General features: G+C 46.5%; 1 protein-coding gene across 1 annotated transcript in view; it reads right to left on the bottom strand.

Annotated features, from left to right (window-relative positions):
- The window catches only part of STK35 (serine/threonine kinase 35), a 38,633-nt gene extending 32,259 nt beyond the window's left edge, over positions 1-6,374 (bottom strand). Inside the window, exons 1-2 of the mRNA XM_056121775.1 lie at positions 5,992-6,374; positions 4,792-5,410 (exon numbers count right to left, since the gene is read on the bottom strand). Coding sequence (XP_055977750.1) covers positions 4,792-5,410; positions 5,992-6,309 — 937 coding nt within the window. The 5' untranslated portion in view covers positions 6,310-6,374. The remainder of the gene's footprint in view (positions 1-4,791; positions 5,411-5,991) is intronic.
- Positions 6,375-24,087: the final 17,713 nt, after the last annotated feature.

The raw sequence follows: 24,087 nt of genomic DNA, 5'->3' as shown, positions 1-24,087 counted from the left end.
AATCTTCTTTTAAAGCATGGAAATCTGGTTTAACCACCACTGCTAATTCATCTGGGGTAAGTCCTCTCTTTTTCTGGGTTTCAGCTTCCTCCCCTGTGACATCAGAACAGGGAGCTAAGGCGGCTGCTGTCTGTGGAACTCCACCTCTTGACATAACGCTTCTGGAATAGGATTTTTTTGGTTTATACTCAAGAGAAAGGAAGAACATAAGTATAGAGACACAAGTCTTCAGGCCAGATAGTACTGTGGGTAGGTAGATGCATGCCTTGTATGGAGGGTCATTTCTGGCATCCCACATGGGTCCCCAAGACTGCCAGAAGTAATTCCTGAGCATAGAGCCAGGTGTAACTCTTGAGCACCACCAAATGTGGTCAAAAAGGAAAAAAAAAAGTTTTTCAAAGTTGGATAAGGCCATGAACTGCATTAAGATGTATAAGATTAGTGTCTCAAGGATGACTCAATGGCTAGAGTGCATATTTTGGCCAAGTCTGGTCCCCTGAGCTGTCAGGTGGGGGACGATGTATAAGATTAGTGTCTCAGGGATGACTCAATGGCTAGAGTGCATATTTTGGCCAAGTCTGGTCCCCTGAGCTGTCAGGTGTGGTCCCCCCTCAAACAACAAAGATACAAGATTATTTATGCATTAAAAACTCCTTTGGGGGCTGAAGCGATAGTACAGCAGGTAAGGTGTTGGTCTTACAAGTGGCCAGCCTGGGTTTGATCCCCAGCACCCCATATCGTCCCTCAGGCAGTGCCAGGAGTAATTCCTAAGTGCAGAGCCAGGAGTGTCACTCAAAAAGCAAACTACCTTGAACATCCCTGAGTGTTACCCAAAAAGCAAATCAATCAATCAATCCCTTTGGGTGGGTGGATTTAGGTCACAGCAAGTAGTATTCAGGGACTACTCCCAGCTCAGTGCTCAGGGTGCTGGAAAGTGAGCCCATTTAACTCTATCTGCCACCCCAAAATAATTTCTTGGGACTAGGGAAATGTCTTCTTAATAATCACTATAGAAAATCCTAAAGGGAAAGCAACTATTTTTTATTTGGTCCAGCTGTGAAATAAAGTCCACGTTTTCTTTTCCACACCTATCCACAGGATTCCGGGCAGCTTTTGTTCAAAGCCCACCTTTTCTACTAACTTCTGGCCAACTCCAGATTCTCATCACTCTAAATTCTGTAACAAAGCTCCTATTAATGAGCCAGCTTGCCTTTCCTCCTGTGGCCTTGATTAGCATTTAAGTTGTCAACTGGTCCTCAAACTTTTCAAATATAAATTCCTTTGGGGCAAAGTGTTGTTTTCCAGCAAGTACCACTACAGGGACCCAGGTGGATCTGGGTCAGTTGAGACTTCAAGACAGATTTAACACTTTTGATCTATTTCAAAATTACTTTAAGGTACAAAAGGTGACTGAACAGGCCCAGACAGAGTCCTGGGATTGCACATGGCCTTGCTCATGGTCGACTCTGCTGTGATGCTGAAAACCAGATATGGACCCCTGAGCACAGTGCTAGGAGGAAGTTCAAAAACAAAAAAGGTGATCAGAGATGTTAATGACAAGAGTAAAATCAGATTTTCCTTCTAGAACTTCTTCTAGTCCCCAGAGAGAGAGTACAGTGGGTAAGTCACCTGCCTTGCACATGGCCAACCCAGGTTCGATCCCCGCCACCACATATGGTCCCTCAAGCCCCACCACAAGTGGTCCCTGAGAGTAGAGCCAATAAATAGTGAGCCCTGAGCACAATCATGTGTGGCCTACAAACAAAATTTATTTTTTTCTAGTTGTACACTTCTGAGTGTTAGTATGCTATAAACCCAATGCCCAGATTGAGACTACTGAAGTCCGGCTCAAAGGCCAAGTGAGCAAACCACATGCGGGAAGCCCAGGTCTGACTCCCCAGCAATAAATGTCCCCCCTCTCAGGCCCCCGCAAGCCAAGAATGGCCCTCCGGCACTGTGAAGAGTAGCCCCTTGCTGTCCCCCCTGATGGGGTGGCCCCCACTGTCCCACTTGCCACTCCTCCAAAAGAGGGCTAAAGTTTGGAAGCCAGATGTCAGAAATAATTTTACCAGAGGTAGTTTGGTTCTTTGTTCCCCAATTTAGAATGAACGGAAAAAAAAGGGAGGGAGGGGTTATTTGCTGTCCAAGAAATTAACACCTGACATGTACATTCCAAAGTCAGTTTCAGGGCCTACCATGGAGAAGAAAATCAAGTTTCCCAAAATCCAGCAGAGCATAACTGAACCCCAGTAGAGGCTCAAATACTTAAGCTCCCACTAACTAAAAGGGAAAGATTAATGACAATCGATCAAAAGCAAAATTTTCTAGGTCTCAGGAAATAAAATAGGGGATTTTCTGTCAACGTTGTTTGGACAGCAGGAAAAATTCTGAGTTCATGATGGAGCAAGTTTGGGAAACTCGAGGAAAGAAAGAAGGCTGTGAATCTTGACGGGAAATGGAAGAGGATTTGAAATGTACCAGAAACCTGTGGAGGTAGTAAATTCCTCCTTTGGGGGCGCTTTCAGCAACACAGGAACTGTAATAGATGAGGCCCTAGCAGATGGATAGAGGGATACTCCACACACTTTTACTTGGGAGAAAGTGAAGGGGGAATTCCCAATACTTGGTTCACTGAGCCCTAAGGTTCAATGGTAAGACCCACAGCCAAGGTGAGCTAAGGGACCTTCAGGACTAGGTTTGGAAGTGAAGTACCAAGGTGGGAGAGGTGAAAGGTTTGTGCCCCTGGCCATTGAGCTATCTCTGGGCCCTCCCAGCATAGTTTCAAACACTGTGTGCCCTTTTATTTATTTTTTTTAAGGCTACAACCAGAGGTGGGCTGGAGCGATAGCACAGCAGGTAGGGTGTTTGCCTTGCATCGGGTTCTCGATTCCTCTGCCCCTCTTGAAGAGCCCGGCAAGCTCCCCATGGTGGACTTGATATGCCAAAACCAGTAACAAGTCTCAATGGAGAGACGTTACTGGTGCCCGCTCAAGCTAACTGATGAACAACGGGAGAACAGTGCTACATCCAGAGGTACTCAGGGCATCAAACCTGGGCCGCTGTGTGCAAGGCAAACACCCTGCCTCCTGGACTCTCTCACGCCAATCTTTTAGGCAGTCAGTTCAAACAAGACTTGGCAAAGCGAGTCAGTCTATCCCCTAAGTACATTTATTACAAACAATACTGTATTGTTTGACAAAAATCGATGTTAGGAAAGCGTGAGAAGCTTCAAACCCAGGTTAAAAACTTAAGACGGGCATTAAAAGAGCTGGAGAGTGGAAACAATCCCCATATCCCAAGGGTGTGGTATAATAAGGAGGTCCAGACCATTCAAGTAACCACAGTGGAGAATTAATTCAGTCTGAGAATGGAAGTGAAGAGCTTATCAAATACAGGTAAGCTTAAAGGATCTCTTGGAGGATTGTTCTCAAAACAAATATATTCATCCTTGGGGAAGAGGGTAAGCTTCTGCGGACTGCTGGGATGGAAAGAGTGGGGAGGCCTAGTTTTAAAGGGAACTGTCAGGTGAAATTGATCCAGCCCCTCCTACATTTACTGTCAAAACAAGCAACTGGGAGTTCCATCAGAAGACTCACAGGAGGGAGTGTGCTCAAAGCTATTAGGGGGTGAGGGGGGCCTATATAACCCCACCCCAATCCCAATCCATTCTTAAGGATCAGATTGAGTTCCCCAGGAGAGAGCGCGGCATTCTAGTTTGAAAGGATTAGGACTGGCATCAGTACAAGTCTTGGTCCACACTAACTATAAAACTCTGTCATAAAGCCTGAGAACCATCGGACTTCCTACAAAGGTGGGTAACTGCCTCTACTCCACCAAGGAGAGAAAGAGGATTGTCTTTGAAAGTTCTGAAGACATCGAGAGAAGTACTCAAGTCATAGTTGAGACAACAAATAACTCTCCCAGAGGTGAGGCACCCCCACCATTCTAGCCCACTGGCTCCCTCACCTCTGAGCACCTTGGCTACTGGGGAGTCTAAACAAGGTGCAGGTGAGCCCTGAGCACCCTGCTAAACATATCCACTGCCCTCACCCCCTCCCCGCCCCCCAAACTATGATGAGCCCTCAAAGGAGGGCAAAGCCATTACCCCCAACGAATCACTTCTTCCAATTTGGCCCCAGAGGATTAAGAAAAAGATGAAGAGCAAAAAAAACGAGTGCGGAAAGATGTCAGGTGTGGTTCTGTGACAGCTCTGGGCCCACCTGTGGAGTTGTTATTGGCACCCCAGAGAACAGAACCAGAAAAAAAAAAAAGAAACTGCCTTTGCTTGACTGGCCCGGGGGATGGGGGACTGCGGGTGAGGGGGTGGGGTCTCCAAGGAGGGGAGGTCAAGGAAGGAGCTGGAGGGTGTCAGGAAACTTAGAACCAAATAGGGGCGGTGGAGGGGGAGTGGGGAGTTAGGCACAGTCAAGTTTCTTCGGTCTGCTATCTCTGAACATGCGGGGGGAGGGGGCAGAACTTCTCCCTCGAGTGGGAAGTTCTACCCCCACCAGCCCTGCAATCCAACTCCCCAACCGACCTCTCAAACGCTCGGCATTTAGCAGGAATGGCTCACAGTTACCGCGCACTTACTGAGACAATGGCAAGCACTTGACCAGCGCTCGCCGGGGGAGGAGAGGAAGCGGCAGCTGACTCTCGGCTCTCGGGGGGCGCTGGGGACCCGGGCCCCGGGGTCCGGCGGAGTCCGGAGCAGCGCCTCCCGCCCCCACGCCGGGCCCCGAGGCGGGCAGGGGGGCTGATCCCCGGGGCGGCGGGGGGGCCGGGCGCGCCTACCTTTGAGCGAGGTCTCCACCAGGCGCAGGTACAGCTGCGAGCTCTTGTTGCCGTGGCTCATGCGCTGGGCCAGCCCGTTGCGCTGCAGGACGCACTCCTCAAACTGCACGACGTTCTGGTGGCGCCGCTTGAGGCTGGTCAGGGCCCAGAACTCGGCCAGCGCCAGCTCCACGTTCTCCGGGGCGTCGCAGCGGATCTTCTTGACCGCCACCCGGGCCCCGCTGCGCCCCGCCACCGCCTCGTACACCACGCCGTAGCTGCCGCGTCCGATCTCGGCCAGGAGGCTGTAGCGCGGCGGCGCCGAGCCCCCGCCGCCCTCGGGCCGCCGCCGCGCCAGGCAGGCCTCGCCCGGGGCCTCGGCCGCCGCCCGATCCATGGCCTGGGCCTGGGCCTGGGCCTGGGCCGCCGCCGCCGGCCTCAGCTTCGCGCCGGGCGCCCGCGGCACTGGGCTTCGCCTTTTCCGCTCAAGGCTTTGTGTACCTCTGCGGGCGCCGTCCTCCTCCCCCGTTTCCATGGCTGCGGGCGGCGGGGGGAGCAGCAACGGCGCTGCCCGGGTCCCCCCTGCCTCATCCCTCCGTCCGACCCCGGGACGCAAAGGAGCGGGACCGGGGATGGTGACCTGCGAGCGAAAGGAGCGGTTAAACGGCGGGACCGCGGCGCGGAGGCCAGGAACGCAGGCCGCAGGGCGATCCACCTCCACCGGCGCCTTTCGGGCGGCCGCGTCCCCTTTAAGACGGAAGCCTCGGCGGCCGCCGGGACGGGAGGGGAAACGGGGCGGGCGAAACCACTGGGACCCGACTCGGGGGGGGGCACGCTCAGGACAGCGACCCCCACGCCCCGCTTCTCGGCTCACTGGGCGCTGGGGAGTTGGAAACTCGCAGCAGTCATCCTTGCGACTCACGGAAGTGGCCTTTCCAAAGCCATTCGGGCGGCGGGAACCCTTTCCCTAGGACCGGCTTGCTCTGGCCCCCCCCACCCGCGCACCCCGCCTAGTGTGGTCCCAGTTATAAACTGTCCATTGAATTAAGCCCGAGTGGAACCCAGCGGACCGACCCACGTCCCCAAGGGCGCCGGGTGGAGTGGCTTAGCCGAGAAGTTTGTGGCTCTCCCGCCACCCCCCCACCCCCGTCCCGAGCGCCGTCCCCGAGCGCCCCGGAGCGACGAGCCCACCCCCACCCCCACCCCCACCCGCGCTCTTACCTGGCCGCGGGCGCCCCGGCACAGGCGCGCGGTCCGTTTCCCGCTCGGAGCCCCGGACTCGCGGGGACGGTCGGCTCCCGGCCAGGGCGGCCTCCCGGCCCGAGCGGCTCGAGGGGTGGCGGCGGCAGCGGCGGCGGCCCGGGCCGGGCGTGCGCCGGAGCCCGCCGCGGCGCGGGTGCAGACGGCGGGGGCGAGGCGGGCGCCGGGGCTCCCGGGGCTCTGCACGTGCTCGCGCCAGCCGAGCCCTTTACATAACCTCTTTATATAAGCCGCGCCGCCCGCCCGCACTCGGGCCAGCGGGGGCTCCTGGTGGCCCATCCCCTGGGAGGCCGGCCGAGCGCGGCGCCGGCCGGGTGCTGCCAAAGCTGACGCTGCCGCCGCCGCTACCGCCGCCGCCGCCGCCGCCGCTGCCTGGCGCACCGTGCACGCTGCACCGGGGCCCAATCACAAGCGAGCGCCGCCGGCCGACAAAAAAGAGGCGCCAAGTCCCGGGCGTGCGGCGCGGCGGGACCAGCCCCCTGCGCCCAGCCCCCTCCCCCCTGCGCCCAGCCCCCTGCCCCCTGCCTCCAGCGCGCTGCCCCCAGCGCCCTGGCTGCTCGCCCTCCGCCCCTGCTTGGGTTAACTGCACACAGTAGGGGCCTGATAAATACTGATTGGGTGTTCGGATTGGTGGATTTGAACTGCAAACAGAGTGGAATCCACCACCCTGTTTCTTAACTTACTTGATCCTCCCCGGACCCCCGAGTTTCCTCTGCTGCAAAATAAGTAGCAGAAGGGGCCCTTGCCTCCCAGCATTGGAAGCACTTTACGTATACGCACATAGGCGAACTTTGGGTTGTACGTTACATCTATTTTCCGTAATGTAACATTTTGTTGCAGTATATTCTATCGGTGTAACATTTTACTTTCTTCTTAACACTTGTTAACATCCTTCTTAGAAGCTAATTGGGTGCAGAGCTGAGTGCTCAGAGGAAGATGCTCTAAGGCATAAGTTTTTTAATACGTTGTTCACTAGTGTGAACCCCCGTGCCTTGAAGATGCCTTTTTATCCTGTTAACTGCACCTATGAGTATCCGTTGGATGTCTATCTTAGGTACCATTCTCAGTCACTGGGGAAAGCGCGAAAATAGCATGCTGGGTGAGTTTCTGGGCCTGTGGAGGAGAAAACACCTAGGTGCTCTTGGATAAGTTAGTCAACTTTCATGTGACTCCAGTTCTCATTTGTTAAAGCAAAAAAATGGTAGTTGAGGATTCACTGAAGTCACAGTTAAAGCAGTTATAACAACGGGGACTCCCAATGTGATAAGTGTTACATATCATTATTAAAAGCATGATAATTTTTACAGAGATAACTGTGATGTGGGGCTGAAGGGATAGCACAGCGGTAGGGCGTTTGCCTTGCACGCAGCCAACATGGCCGACCCGAGTTCGATTCCTCCGCCCCTCTCGGAGAGCCCGGCAAGCTACCAGGAGTATCTCGCCCGCACCGCAGAGCCTGGCAAGCTCCCCGTGACGTATTGGATATGCCAAACACAGTAACAACAAAGTCTCCAATGGAGACGTTACTGGGTCCGCTCGAGCAAAACTGTGATGTGGAATAGTGAGCTAAAATGTGATTGGAGATTTTGGGTAAGCAGTAGCCCCTGAAATTCTGACCGTTCCCCACCCCCCCCCTTTTTTTTGGTTTTGGGGTTACACCAATCATGCTCCGGGGTTACTCTTGGCCCTGCACTTAGGAATTACTCCTAGTGTTCACAGGGATGCTGAGGATCAAACCCAGGCTGACCACGTGTAAAACAAGTACCCTGCCCACTACACTGTCACATGCAAGACAAGCACCCTGCTGGTGTACTATCTCTGGGCCCCTGATGACTGACCTTTTGTACAAAAGTTCAAATTTGCACTACAATAACAGTGGTGCTAATCATAAATCCTCAAAGAGACATGCATTAATTTTAGTCCAATATTTTCAGTGTCATACTAGAATTTTCCAGAAAAGGATTTTACTGACTATGTTGACATGGTTCTAAGTGTACCTTTCTTATCAGAAAAGTATTGTGTTTCATAAAATCATATTACAGACAACTGTTCTAAGAAGTGCAGATAAAGTCATGTCATGTAGATCTGTTACCTTTCTCCATGGCTAATAGTTCAGTTTGGTGAAGTTACTTATCAGACTGAATTTTCTGACATCCTGATTTTTAAAAATCAAGAAGTGAGAAATGAGCAGGCAAACCCTATAAGCTTGGTAATATAATCTTTACATTATTGCAGAATAAGTGTGTCCATTATATTATAGCTATACCTCACATAGTAGTTATGTTCTGTTTTTAATCACTGAAAGTCAAGAGAATCAAATGAAAATTTAAGTACACAAATGTTTTTAGTGCTAATTATGTCCAAATTGAGCTCCGCCCCGCTCGGAGAGCCCAGCAAGCTACCGAGAGTATTCGATATGCCAAACACAGTAACAACAAAGTCTCCAATGGAGACATTACTGGGCCCGCTCGAGCAAATCGACGATCAACGGGAGGGCCTCGAGCAAAGCTTATATTAGTGGGGAAATAGTATAATGTGTAGGGCTCTTGGCTTTGTAGGCAACTGACCTGGATTCAATCCCCAAGCTACACCAGAGTGATCTCTGAACAGGATCTCTGAGTCAGGAAGGAGTAAGTCTTGAGCACCTCCAGTTATGGCACAAAACAAACAACGACAAAAAACTTTATATTAGTGACTTAGACACAGGACCTGGTTTACACATAGGACTTATAGGCTAGTAAAGAAGGTGCACATAATGTGGTTTGATCCTATGAGGCATATTGTAAGGTACACCCACCTGAGAACTGGCTACTGGATTTCTGTGAGATACAGAGGAAGGATAAGTCCTTTAAATGGGAAATTGGGACTGGCAAGATTTAAGAGGAGACCACTGGAATTGAACTGAAAATGAACTTGAGAGTCTCATGTTGGCCATAAACTTTGGTTTCTAGAGTTGTGCATAAGTCAAATTAAATTTGGTAGCAAGGCAAAAATTTTTTACTTCCTTAATTGAGAAAGTTAAAGAAGACTATGAAAGTTAAAGAATATGAAAATGACTAAAGATACACATGCCACATTGCTGGACTTTTCACCAATTTTATCTATAGTGTATCTCAGTTTCATTCTACCAATAAAGTATCTCACTGGAATTGTAATCCTGGTCAAAATCTGATTTTGCTCTCATAATCACTACTTAACAATGAGAAAGTAGAAAAAAAAAACTAGTGGAGTATCTCAGGCACTTTGGTGGTGGTGAAGGTGCAGTAACTTTGTGTATTAGAACCTTAAACTTAATACTATTGTAACCTAAGATACAATAAGTTTAAATACAATTTTAAAAATTTCAGAGTCAACTTTACATGTAAATTACAAGAGTAACAATTCTCTTAGAAACAAAGCTTCACTTTCACTACTTTAATGCCTGTAGTTTGATTAAATGTTGGTTATGGCTCCCCAAAAAAAAACAAAAAACCAATTCTGTTATACTTTATACTAGCCTGGAGAGAAATAGTTAGGGGCTAAGACCAACCAAGTGGTTCATCCCTGTTCCTTGCTGATCTCGAATATGGTTCCCTGAACATCACCAGGTGTTGCCCAATCCTCCCCCTACCCCCCCAATTTTGTTTTAATTTTCATACACTCTTTCAGAATAGTTGACTTCAGGGTCAGGTGAATGAGACCAGTTGTAATTGCTGTAATGAATAGTAGGATGAGAATGCTATTCGGGTCTCCCAAAGAGGAATTGAAAGAGCTATGCTTGGAATATCACGTTTCACTCAAATGAGAGAAAGAACCCGGAGTTCCGACATTCGTCGAGAATCAAGAATCAGGGACGCTGTCTCATTTGCCAAGGTGTCAAAAATCAGATGGGCTGGTCACGTAATGAGATTTAAAGACGACCGCTGGACTAGAGCTGTTACCGACTGGATCCCACGGGATATCAAAAGATCGCGTGGCCGCCCACCTACCAGATGGTCAGACTTCTTCATCAAGATCATGAACGATCAGTTTGAGGCTCTTCATGTTCCCAGAGTGAACAGATGCCACTGGGCTACACTAGCACGCGACAGGGACGGATGGAGACGTTACTGGCTCCCGCTCGAGCAAATCGACGACTAACGGGAAATTAAGTGATTAAGTGATTTCAGAATAGTATAAGTTGTCATGTTTTACTACATTTACATTATCCCTAGTTGTGTATGTTTATGATTGTGGATGGATGGATAGATGATAACTGGGTAAATAGATACATGGTATATTATATATATATATGTGTATATATGTGTGTAAAGTGTTACTAACATAATTGGTTGTATTTTTCCCTTAAATCATTTTAAAGTAAATTTCAAATGTTATACCACTTTATTCTGTATGCCACTAATACATCTGTACTTCCTAAGAATAAAGATAATCTTGTAACCTTAATTTTTTGTATAAACTTAGAATTTTCAAAATCAGGAATCATTTTGATAATTATATGATTGTTTTATTTACTAAACCATGTATATTTAATTTTTGCTCCTGGTCCCAGTAATGTCCTTTATTGCTATTTCTAACTACCCAATGAGAGGTCACATGTTGCATTTAATTGGCATGCCTCTCTGTTTCTTGTATTTTGTAGTCTCAAGGATTGAACTCAGGTCCTCGCACATGTTCTACCACTCAGGGGCATCCTAGTTCCTTTTTTGTTTTCTTTAAACTGGAATGGCAGAAGTTAGATTTTCTCTTTCAAATCTTGACACTTTATAATAGTCCCACCTGGTATATATTGTAGATGATCCTAAATTTGGATTTCTTTTATTTTTTTCCCATATTGTACTCTGCACCTTGGGCAGGGGTACTACCCCAAATAAACCTGGATCCTTACTTAGGGTATTATCTCAGTCATATAACTGTTTATCCCAATATTGGTGATGTTATATTTAAGCATTTGACAGTGTTTGCTAAGGAGCACCTCTGAAAAGTTCCCCTTTTGGACTGTTAAATATTGTGGGAAGATATTTGAGGCTTTTTATCCAGTTCTTGCTCAGACATTCTCTGTTGGTTTTAGCATTTATTGATAGTTCTTGCCTGAATAAGTTGTTAAATCACTGCAAAATTGTGATTGGGAATCTTCTGTCTCAATTTTCTAGGATTGCTGTCGCAAAGTAGCACAAACCTGGTCAACAGGCAAACTTATTTCCTAACTTCTCTGGAGATAGAAATCTCAGATCTAAGTGTCGACAAGTTTGGCTTCCTCTGAGATCTCCTCTAGGCCGACTTCCACTATGTGTGGTTCCTCCCTTCTAAAGACTTCATCAAATTGGATTAGGACCCCACCATATTGGGTTTCACACTCATCACCCCCAATAAATATCTCATCTCCAGCACTGAGGAGCTGGGGCTGGAACTTGGCATCAGAGTTGGGGAGGGCATCCAGTCTCTAAGAACCTCTTTGGAATATGACATTTGAGCTGAGCCCTGAAGCCAGCCATGCCCAAACCTGAAAGGTATTTCAGGAAGAGAAAACACGTACAAAAGCTGTTGGGTAAGAACAGGCTTGACATTAAACTTTATCCAGTGGATGAGAATGAATGCAAAATGGTACAGGGGTAGGAGGAGGATGCAGGTGGGGGAAGGGAGTGGGGAGCCAGGCAGCTTTTTTGTACAATTAAATTTACATCTACCTCACGGCCCAACAGTTCCACACCTAGCTATTTACTCAAGATACATGAAAAATGTACTCGTTTAAAAATGTTGATAATGGCTTTCCGCCTACGAATCTCAAACTAGAAAACATTAACATTTGTCAACAAATGAATGGATAGCCAAAGGATGGTATGCCGTGAAATGCTGCTCAGGGGAAAAGGAAATGAGGTATTGGGACGACATCACTGTATCACTGTTATCACTGTTACTCTGTTGTTCATTGATTTACTCAAGCGGGCACCAGTAATGTCTCTATTCGTCCCAGCCCTGAGATTTTAACAGCCTCTCCTTACTCGTTAGGCAATTCTGCTGATTTTATATAACCCTCCCTTTTTTTTGTTATTTGTTTTGGGGCCACACCTGGCAGTGCTCACAGCTTATTCCTGGCTCTGCACTCAGGGATCACTCAGGTAGGCTCAGGGAGACCCTATGGGGTGCCAGGGATTGAACTTGGGTTGGCCGCATGCTAGGCGAGTGCCCTACCCACTGTACTATTGTTCTAGTCCTGTATATACCACTCTCAAAAGTGCAAATTAACATGTAGCAACAGAAAGTAAATCAGTAGTTGAGGTGAGGGAGGCAAAAGATGGAGGGCTGGAACAGTAGTATAGTGGGTTAAGCCTTTACCTTGCATGTGGCCAACCCAGTTTCGTTCCCCAGCATCCCATATGGTCCCCCAAGCAGTGCCAGGAATAATCCCTGAGCATCGCCAGGTGTGACCCAAAGAGCAAAAATACACGTGAGGACATTCTTTGGGTTAATGTATATACTCACTGTCAGTGTCACTGTCCTCCTGTTGTCATAAATTTGCTCGAGCGGGCCCAGTAACGTCTCCATTGTGACACTTGTTACTGTGTTTGGCATATCGAGTACATCACGGGTAGCTTGTCAGGCCTTCCTATGTGGGCAAGATACTCTCGGTAGCTTGCAGGGCTCTCCGAGAGGGGCGGAGGAATTGAACCTAGGTCGGCCAGTGTATATACTCATTACCTTGAAATGTTTGTGTCATGAGAGTTTGAAAGAAGAAATGTTACAAACACTTCAAATGGTAAATTTTAAATAAGTGCCACAAATACACTTCAGTTTTGCAGCCTTACTTCAATAAGTTTATAAAAATGGGGATAAGTCCATATTTATGATTTCCCAAATATAACTGCCCAGTAATACTGATCTCTGATGATAGAAAAATCTATCAGTGTTTATCCCTTATAACCTCTAGGGTTAGAGTTGACTGAAAAGGAGCACTAGGGAATTTTCTGGGTATCAAAATTTTATTATAGAGGGCTGGGGTGATAATACGGTGGGTAGGATGCTTGCCTTGCACATGGCTGACCCAGGTTTGATGTCCAGCATCTCGTATGGTCCTCCCCCCTCCCCAAACCACCAGTAATGATTCCTGATTGCAGAGCCAAAAGAAACCCCTGAGCACCACTGGCCCCAAAACAAAAACTAGAATCTTATTGTATGTAGATTATACTGCAGTGGTTTATTTATTTTATTTGGGGGCCAGGTGTGAACCTCACTCAGCAGTGCTCAAGACCTACTTCTATTTCTGTGGCCCAATAAAACTGATTTTTTGTTTTGATTTTTGGACCATACCCAGTGGTGCTCAGGGCTTTGCACTCAGGAATCACTCCTGATGGTGCTTGGGGGACTGTTTGGGATACCAGGGCTAGAATGCATGCAAGGTAAGCACCCTATTTATTATTCTACACTCTGATCTGATAAAGCTGATTTTAAACGGCAAAGAAGCAAAGCCAAACCCTGAAGCATGGACCAGTGTGTCTTGGCACTTCAAATGACAGAGGCTGGAGCAGGCTGACCTCCTCCTACATTCACTGCCCTCCAGGTGGAGCAAGGCCAGTGAACTCCTGGCATGCTTCCCCATGCACATTTCAGGGGGAATTGGATCTGGAGTTTGAGGAGAACCACACACAAAAAAATGTGAATCCTTTCAATTGCTGTGTGTGTGAAAGGTCAGACTACTTGAAAATTTGTTGATGACTCATTTGATTTCTTTATTTTGGTTTTCCATATGTTGTAGAAAAAATGTTAATTGTTACCAGGACCAGTAGCCAACATTTTGTAGTTTTCTGCGTGCTGAGAGTCAGGGATTAACAAAGAATTCTCATACCAAGATTGTGAGGTAATTTATTATCCTTTGTTCCATTGACAGATGAAAAGTCTGAGAGGAGGTTTGGACACTGGGGATTGTGTTTGCTGGTGTGTTGGGGGGGGGACCCCCAAGCACTCTGCAGGGGAGCCAGGAGCTACTCTGGGTGGTACTCTGCCAGGCACATTGGATGGCACAGTGCTTGAGTCCAGCAGGGCCACACATAGTTGTGTATGGGGAACCTTGCAGAGTTGGAGTTGAATTCCAATCCCTGCGCATGCCAGCCAGGTGCCCTGACTACTGGGCTATCTCCCCAGCCCTGGATGACTTTATTTTTAATTATTTTTGTTTACTATTTGGCTTTTGGGGTCACACCCAGTGATGCTCAGGGGTTATTCCTAATTTCACAGTCAGGAATCACTCCTGACTGTGCCCGGGAGGCCACATGGGATGCCAGGGATCAAACCTGTGCAAGACATATGCCCTCACTGCTATACTATTACTCTGGCCCCTGGTTTGTTTGTTTTTAATTTAAAAGTTTATTTGCTTAAATGAAAAAAAAAAGCATTAAAACAGTTCTACACATAGTTATAAAAAATGGTAAGATTTGAAAAGTCTCATAGTTCTGGAAAGAGGAACATGGTATGTTCAGAATAGACGTTCTAAGACTATGGAAAAACATATTTATTTATTTTTGGTTTGAGGGCTACACCTGGCAATGTTTAGAATAATCCCTGACTGCTCAACAATTACTCCAGGGAGGGCTCAGGGGACCATATGGGATAGCGGGTATTCAATCCAGGTTAGCCAGGTGCAAAGCTGTCCCTTATCATCTGTACTATCTTTCCACCCCAACTATAGAAATGTTTTTCAAAAAAAAATAAAATAAAGGCTTTGATCCTTTGTGGAAGCTGAGGACTGAAAAGACATGAATGGATTCATTTTAGTCAATCTGCCCCTGAGATTTAATCCAAGACCCCTCCTTTGGCCTCCACAATTCATACCACTTACATAGCTCAGCCCTGCTTCAGGTAAGCATCTCTGGGACATTTCTGGCACATCTCCCTCTATACCTTTCTGCATGAAGAACATATTCACCTCTGAAGCCCTGCAGTTGGAGCCAATACCACACAATTCTGGAGCTCAGTATTTGGTGACAGAAGAAACGAAGGAAGGGGGAAGGAGAGCGGAGCAGTCAGGCCCTGCCCTTGACCAAGAAAATAAATGATGGAGAAATGCCACCCCTCAACCCCTACACCGGGATGTGGATTGGGAAAAAACTGGGGAAAAAAACGCTGGAATCTAAACCAGTCCAAAGATGAAGACCTTCAAAATGCCCATCTGAAGAGACCAGGATGGAAATCTTTAAGATGCAGAATTCCAGGCCCAGAACAAGTCCGGACCACTCCATCCCTGGAACAAAGGCCACACTATGAATGGCAAAGGAGACCATCAACAGTTCCAACCATGCATCCCACCCCACCCCCAACTTGGCAGTGCCCAAGCGATAGACTTTGCAGGGGCAGTTTAGGAAATCTATATCTTGACAGAAGTAAGCATTTCCCCACTGGGGGGAAGTGGTCCACATCTCCACCTGGGACGGGTACTTTCTTTAGGGCATATTTGCCCCTTCTGGAGTATTGGGCCCCCTTCTCTGCCCACAATACTTACTTTCTTACTCTTGAGGATTCGCAGTAGCTCTACTTGGCATGTATAGTTGACTCCACTCTGGAGGAGTCTGTGCTCTCTCTAAGTGTGAAGCTCTTTTCCTCATCCCTCATTTCCCAAATAAACTTCTCTTCCCTATTTCTTGTCCTCCTAAATTTTTTTCTATGAGGGAAGGCAGCATTCCTGACAAACAGGGCAGAGGTGAGGACGGACTTTCTTTTTCTTGTGAAGAACAACCTCCTCGCTCCAACTTGAGTCCACAGCTCCCAAGAACTCAGGAGGTTGGGGATGTGCAGACAAAGGAGCTTTAGATGCAGCGGAACAGCTGCCCTGCAGAGCTAGTGGGTCAATGTTATCCTTCTCGCACAGACTCAACTGTCCTGACCTCAGCCAGACATTTCCCCAGGTGACAGAGCTGTGGAGAGCAAAGAGGTGGAAATGTTGTTCTCTCAAGGAGACTTCCTTACTTCACCACTTCATCCAAATCACCAATGAAGTTCTGGGGGGCCTGGGGGGTGGGAAGGATACTGGGATCCGTGGTGGTGAGAAATGGACACTGGTGGGGGGATGGGTATTTGATCATTGTATAATTGAAACCCAAGCACAAAATTTGTAAGTCTAAACTGTACCTCATGGTGTCTCATTAATAAAAATTAAAAAAAAAACAACAGTGAGTTTCCCCACCTCAAAAAATAAATGAAATAACCCAAACTTACAAAGGACAAGAAAATAGGTAAAGGGACAGCAAAGGAAAGGGCCAGTGCCATTTTGTAAAGGGAAGCCTGATCTGTTTGTTTGTTTTATACATATATATAATTTTCTTTTTATGTATCACTGTGAGGTACAGTTAGAGACTTATAAACTTTCGTGCTTACGTTTCAGTCATACAGTGATCGAGTACCCATCCCTCCATCAGTGCCCATATCCACCACCAATGATCCCAGTATCCCTCCCACCACCTCCGCCCCATCCCCCCACCCCTATCCCACTCCCCCAACCCTACTCTCACCCACCCCAGCCTCTGTGGCAGGACATTCCCTTTTGCTCTCTCTCTCTCTCTTTTTGGGTGTTGTGGTCTGCAATGCAGGTATTAAGTGACCATCATGTTCTGTCCATAGTCTATTTTCAGCCCGCATCTCCCATCCCAAGCGGCTCTCCAAGCATCCTTTATTTGGCGGTCCTTTCTCTGTCTGAGCTGCCTTTTCCCCCAGCATGTAAGGCTGGCTTCCAAGTCATGGAACAATCCTCCTGGTCCTTATCTCTACTATCCTTGGGTGTTTATCTCCCATTCTGTTACTTTATATTCCACAAATGAGTGGAAAGCGTGATCTTAATTTAATTTAACACTTGATGATTGACTATCTCGGGGGGTGGCTCTTGACTCTGTGCTCAGGAATCACTCCTGGTGGGCTGGGGGAACTATATGGGATGCTGGAGGTTGAACTCAGGTTGGCCGTCTACAAAGCAAGTACCCTACCCGCTGTACTATCACTCTGGGCCCCTCTACAATGAAATTCTGATACCCAGAATTAAATGTCGTTAAATTAAATGGCTTTATAGCAAGGTCTATAATGGGGGGATTCCTGTAAAGAGTGGTCCGGTTCCTGTCCCTGCTTTTTTCTCATCACCACTATCAGGGAAAGACTGACTTCTGGTCTCTTTTAGCAAAACTGATAGTAAAGCACCCTGCCGTGGTTGTATCCTCTGTCCCTCTGTCACATGGAGCTCTGTCCACTCCGCTCCCCAGCTGCAGGTGCAGACCATTTCCCAGCCCTGGCATGGGCACTGTATAAATGTGGCCGAAACCTTGGGCCTCATGCCCAAACTTTGGAGGCAACTTCCCTGAGCTGGCACCAGAGTTGAGTAAACTAGTTCTTTCCCCCCTTGTTTCTCTGAGTGTATGTCTTTGTCTCCTCCCCTTGCCAGAAATTCTGCAATAATTGGTTTTGGGGGAGCCACACCTCATGGTGCTCTGGGCTTACTCCTGGCTCTGCACACAGGGATCATTCCTGATGGAGCTTGGAGGACCATATGGGATGCCAAGGATCAAACCCACCTGGATGCACCACATGTGAGGCAAGTGCTCTACCTTCTGTATTATCTCTGCAGCCCCTCTGCACAACTTTCAAATGATTTGTTTAGAAAAAGCTGTGTGAGGAGCAGAGACCTACAGAAATAAACCAATAATTCAAATGTAGAGCCAATGAAAGAATCAGAGGTCAGAGGGAACAGGAAATGTAAGGGCACTGAGACAGGAAGTACCAGGGGGAGGGAAGGAGGCTGGAGCCCAGTGAATGGGGAAGGGTCCTGGACAATATGAGAGAGATGAGGTGGGGCCCTGACACGAGGCAGGGCCTCTGGGCCATGGGGAGGGTTTTGGAATTCTTGAGCATTTGCGTGTTTCCCATACTGCAGGGTAAGCCAGAGAGCTGGAAAGCTGAGGCTTAGGTAGGTTTTCCTACAAAGTATTCCAGGGTGAGGTGTAGAATAGCGATTCTCCTTTCCCATAGCCATACCTTGCAGACTATTTTTGGTTTGGGGCCACACCTGGCAGTGCTCAGGGCTCACTCCTGGTGGGCTCAGAAGACCATATGGGTTGCTGGGGATCAAATCTGGTTTCTGTGAAAGACCAACTGACCCCATTCCCATGAGAAAGAGGCAAACTGTTTTTGACCCTGGTGCCCAGAGTGTGAGCCCCTTTGACAGATAAGAAGGATGCAGGGCAGAAAAGCAGGAAGTGTGCAAGTGAGCTTGGCAGAGAAGCAGGAAGTGTGTTCATCTGGCAGTGGACAGGCCATGTGCTTACTTGGCAGAAAAACAGGACACATGACACAGGTGGATTAATAAATAGGGGAGCTTATTGCTTATATTTAAAGTCCTATATCAATCAATTATTTAGCTATTGTCTAACTACTCTGTTTTGATGTCTGTTTTACTATTGTTTACCTGTCTTATCTTTGGTTTCTTATTTTGAGGGTTCCTATATTAATCAATAAATTGTTCACACATTGACTTACTAACAGTCCTATTTTTTAAAAAATCAATAGATTGCTTTGCTAATTGCTTATTTTTGGCTTCTGTATCCAGCTTGCTTGCTTGCTTGCTTGCTTAGTGTGGGAATGGGAGGTGAACCGGGTCCATAAAAATCTCGAGAAGACAGTTCTGGGGGCTGCTCTCTTATTCAAATTCTGGGCACAGAGAGAACAGTTGCTGATCAGCTAATAAAGAATTCTTGACTTAAACTTTGCCAAGTGCACCTTGCTCCCTCCACTTATAAAAGTTTCAGCTGTGTGCAAAAAAAGCTATATTATCATTCCACTACACTATCCATATATATATATATATATATATATATATATATATATATACTATTGTTGAATAACATTGGGTTGTCCTTGTTCCTCCCTCAAGGAACGCAGGTTTATTGAGCTACTCCCACAACAGTGCTCCTGATAATTTCATCAAGTACTGATAATCCTATATTGCTTTTCTCTTTCCTTTATGGCCTTTGCATGGTTTATTTAGCAATGTCCTTTTTGTATAGACATAGGGAGACAGTAGATGATATGCTTTTGTAACATGGGAATTCATTGACTCCAAATAATATTTACTCCTAGGCATCTGTTATATTTACCTGACTTAATCCTCAGTTGCTCTTGTTCCTAATATCCCCCCAAAAGGAGGGTCCCAGTGAGGTATAAGGATGCACCCAGGGCAAGCTGTAAGCTCCCCTGGCATTGAAAGGGGACAAGCTAAGCACCAGAAGTTTAATAAATTAAGAGCATGGTCATGGAACAAACTCTGTCATGACTCAAAAAGAACTGAATAAGGACCCTGCTGGGGTTAGGAAAGACTAACCTGGCTTGAGGACTGTGGTATGGAATATATAGCGAGATGTCCCCAGGAAGAGCCAACCTTTAAGCTTACTATATCTCTTACTGTGTTCATACAAAATGACTAGAAATATTATAAAAAAATAAATTTCCTATGATTATTTATTTGTTACTGTTACTGTGTTACTGGGCTGGAGCGATAGCACAGCAGTAGGGCGTTTGCCTTGCATGCAACCAACATGGCCAACCCGAGTTCGATTCCTCCGTCCCTCTCAGAGAGCCCGGCAAGCTACTGAGAGTACCTCACCCGAACGGCAGAGCCTCGTAAGCTACCCATGATGTATTCGATATGCCAAACACAGTAACAACAAAGTCTTACAATGGAGACATTACTGGGCCCGCTCGAGCAAATCGATGAACAATGGGAGGACAGTGATACAGTGATTTATTAATTTATTTATGTTTTTGCTTTTTGGGTCACACCTGACTATGCTCGGGGGTTACTCCTGGCTCTGCACTTAGGAATTACTCCTGGCGGTGCTCAGGAGACCATATGGGATGTTGGGAATCGAACCTGGGTCGGCCACATGCAAGGCAAACACCCTACCCACTGTACTATCGCTCCAGCCCATTACTATGCTTCTTAAATGGATTACTAACAGAGGGAAGAAGAAAACAATATACCCTGGATGGAATCCCACCCTTGAGTGGATCTCCTAGTAATCTTGAGTGCTGATTCCTCAGATGAGATTTTGTCCTTGAGCTAATCTCCTAGAACTTCCCCTGAAGGAGTGCTTTACCTGTTTGTTGCTATGTCGATGTTCAACCCTAACTATGTGTACCCCCACTCTTCATGATTCCTATATAACTATGCTGTAAGGGGAAAGAGGGAATGATGACTAGAAAGAGAAGGACTAGACAAGAACTCAGAGGACTTTGAGGACTATGGGGAGACTAGAATGATGGAACTATGATGACTGGAACTATGACCAACTTACGACCACAATTGTGCTGTAAGGGAAGGGATCAGACTACATTGGGGAGGAGAGAGAAATAAACTGTCTACCAACCAGCCTGGGGCCCAGTTCCAGTTTCTCTATTCCCCAGTCCTTTGTCCATCTGTCACCATGGGCCAGCCAGGAAAATGACTCTCAGCCACTGGATGCTCTTGTCCAGCGCCTGCCATGCTGCTTTTCTTTGAAACTCACATACTATAAACCCTCTATGGTATCACTCTGGCACCATAAAAACCTTTAAGCCATGGAGGTGATCCCAGGGGTTTGGTCTGGCAGGGAAAGGCTGGGTGGAGTCAAGGGATGGGGAAGGGATGGAATCTGGGATGTAGGGGCAAGGACTGCTCTAGCAGTCTTAGGTGCGAGCGTCTGGGGTTAGGATCAGGACAGGAGGTTGAGACCATGCTGTGGGACTGTGGAGGAGAATTGTAATGACAATGGGAGTAGAGGGAGTTGGGGATAGGGGTTGAAGAGTGAGGTTCATACAGGAACATAAGAGGGACTTTGGAAAGCCACAGAGGTGATAAAGGACAGAAGCTTGAGGTGGGTATCTCCAGGGAGGGGATGCTCTGAGTTGGGGGGACTGGGAAAGGCTGGAGAAAGACTATGTCACTGGTCTCAAACTCCCCTATCACAACAGAGATGAAGTTTCCAGAAAAACTCGAGCTTGTCATGCTACCTAATCCCATAGAACTGACAATAACGAAGTGGGAGGAATGATTTGTCTTTAGTCTGTGGATAAAAACTGTTGTAGTACAAATGAGTGAAATCTGGGAGGTGACCCCACTCTGCCTTCTCCGTCTTGGATTTTAGTGTCCAAATTCATAACCATTCTACCAGTGGCTCTCAGGCTGGAGTGGTCCTTGGCATCACCTCGGGGCCTGGTTCAACTCCAGGCTGTGGGGCCCACCCCCCAGCTTTGGGGGATAAGCAAATTTTATGTAAGACTTGAACATATGTGTTTCTAAGAGATCCCAATGACATTGCTGTCACTGGTGCTGAGGATCACACTTTGAGAACCTTTATATGATACTTCCCTGCCCCTAGGACAGAGCTCAAAGCTGAGGCAATTTTTAGAGGACTGAAGCTCCAGCTAAGATTAGGAGGATGTATTGGAACCATTACACAAAAAAAACTAAGCAAATATGCCAGGAGGTGACTATTAAGCCAAGAAAACAAAAACAATTTATAAGGAAAACATTATAATCATCATAACGTACAATGCTCAGCTGGAAATAATATAACTTGTCATTGTAATGTAAAAACTGCACATTGATTTAACCAAAAATTATGGTATAATTATTTAGGGAAAATTGGAGAGTGAGTGTGGGGAGGGGTTGAGGGGGTGGGTGGGTGTGGGTGTGTGGAGAGTGAGAGAGAAGAGAGAGAGAGAGAGAGAGAGAGAGACTGAGACAGACAGAGATACAGAGACAGATACAGAGAAAGGAGAACATGAAGTACTTATTTTCCATAGCCATAAATTAATAGAAAGATCTAAAAACCTCTAGGATTGGAGAGATAGTATATTCAGTAAGGTGCTGGGTGTTTGCCTTGCATGCTCTGACCTGGGTTTGATTTCCAATCTCCAGCATCCTATATGGTCCCTCAAGCACCTCCAGGAGAGATTCCTAGCACAGAGACAGGAGAAACCCTTGAACATGGTGGAAATGTGGCCCAATATAAACAAACAAAAGTGTAAAAAACCCAGTGTAGATCCAGAGAAAGGGAGAGAGAATACAGGGCTTAAGGCGTTTGCCCTGCACAGTTCCTCTTGACCATAAAGCCTAGATCTTACAGTTTAGAGCTTGGGACTTGGGAAAAGTCTTAAGTTACTGTAGTACCCAAACCTCCGACTCCGCCCCCTCAATTAAAAAAATAAAAACCTCTCCAAGCTATAGCATAATCAGATATAAAAAAGCAACTGTTGGGAGATGGAACTGAGGAAAGGGAAAGGGGATTTTTGTGACAAACCTTGCCATAGCATGTAACATGCCGTAGTGTCTAACTCTTAAACATTATGGCTATTTGTTTTGTGGGTTAACATTTCAGTTAAAAATAAAAGTGAGTTCAATTTTAGCCACCACTGAAGCTGCCTGTCAGCTTGGTGGCACTGTTCAGTAGCAGTAATGTTTTACACCTGTTGTCTGTGACTTTCTTAAAAGGCATCTGGGGGGCCCAGAGCTATAGTACAGCATGTAGGGTGCTTGCCTTGCAAACAGCCAAACTGGGTTTGATTCCTGACATTCCAATTAGTCCCCCAAACACTGCCAAGAGTAACTCCTGAGTGCAGAGCAAGGAGTAAGCCCTGAGCATCGACAGGTATGGCCCCCAAAACAAAAACAAAAAAGGCACCTGCAAGGGGGCAGATAATAGTTCAATGGGTCAGGCATTTACCTTGTATGTGACTGACCCAGACATGATGTCCGGTACCCCATATTGTCCCCTGAGCTTGCGAGGATTGATCCCTGAGTGCTCAGCCAGGACTAAGCCCTGAGCACCCTCACGTGTACCTCACCCCTTCAAAAAAGAAAAACCAACAAATAAAAATGGCATTTGGAAAGCAACAACCACTAAGTACCCAAATCACTGGACAGCTCTGCACTGGAGACATTGTAACTGTAAGAGAGGGTGTTTCATTTTATTAAATGAAGGTGCAAGTCACAAAACAAACATGGAAGCAGATATAGTCATCTTATTTCCAAAACTAATGGGTTGTTCTAATTTCAAGTGTTCTTCCCATTAGCCACTGGAAAGGCAAAGAAATTCCAATCTTCTTCCTCATCTGGAAATGACATAAACATTCTTTGTGATTCTGAATATTTGCTGCAGAAAATTGGTTGCTATGTTCTTATGAGTTGTTTATGATTTCTGGTAAGATAAAGGAATACAATGAGAACTAGTAGCGTGAAGTCCTTAATTCTGTAACTATGGGGACATTCAAAACAAATTGCCGCAGAATCTGGTTGAAATGTACCAACCATGAGGCAACAAAGCGCACCCATTGATCAAACTGTAAAGCCAGGCAAACTTTGAGGTTGATAGGTTGTAATTCATTGTTTATTAATATATTTAAAAATTCATATGCTTTGATCCAGCAATTCCATTTCTAGGATTTATCCTATAGAAACACTTATCCAAGTTTGAATCAATGTATGTGCAACAAGCATTTTTATTGTAGTCGTTTGTAATAGTAAAATATTAGAAACACCAAGATCTAGGAGTTGGGGATTAGTTACATACAGCTACACATTTGAATATAATATAGCTATCAAAAAGAAACAACTAGCTTGTGTGCTAAAACAAATACTAGCTGTATATTGCTACAGGAAATGAGCACCTGCAAACTTGGACCTATGGCTGACCTTATGTTTTGTTTCAGTATGTCTACATCATTACTAACAAACTTGGTTGAGTCATTTCTCTTTTGGGCTGTCCTAAGTATTCATCTAATGCTATCTAATTTATTATTCCAGGAAGCCCATGAGTTAGGCTTTATTATTATCACCTCCATTTTCATAGAAACAGAGGCATAGAGTGGTTATGTAACTATTTCAAGACTATGTCACAAAAGAAATGGAAGAGCTTTATTATTATTATTATTATTATTATTATTATTATTCGATAGCACAGCGGGTAGGGTGTTTGCCTTGCACACAGCCAACATGGCCAACCCGAGTTCAATTCCTCCGCCCCTCTCGGAGAGCCCTGCAAGCTACCAAGAGTATCTCGCCCGTTTGCAAAG

The sequence above is a fragment of the Sorex fumeus genome, unplaced genomic scaffold, assembly GCF_029834395.1.
Source record: "Sorex fumeus unplaced genomic scaffold, SorFum_2.1 ptg000044l, whole genome shotgun sequence".
Taxonomy (NCBI): domain Eukaryota; kingdom Metazoa; phylum Chordata; class Mammalia; order Eulipotyphla; family Soricidae; genus Sorex; species Sorex fumeus.
Note: the sequence above shows the minus strand (reverse complement) of the source record. Positions and strands in the feature narration are given on the sequence as shown.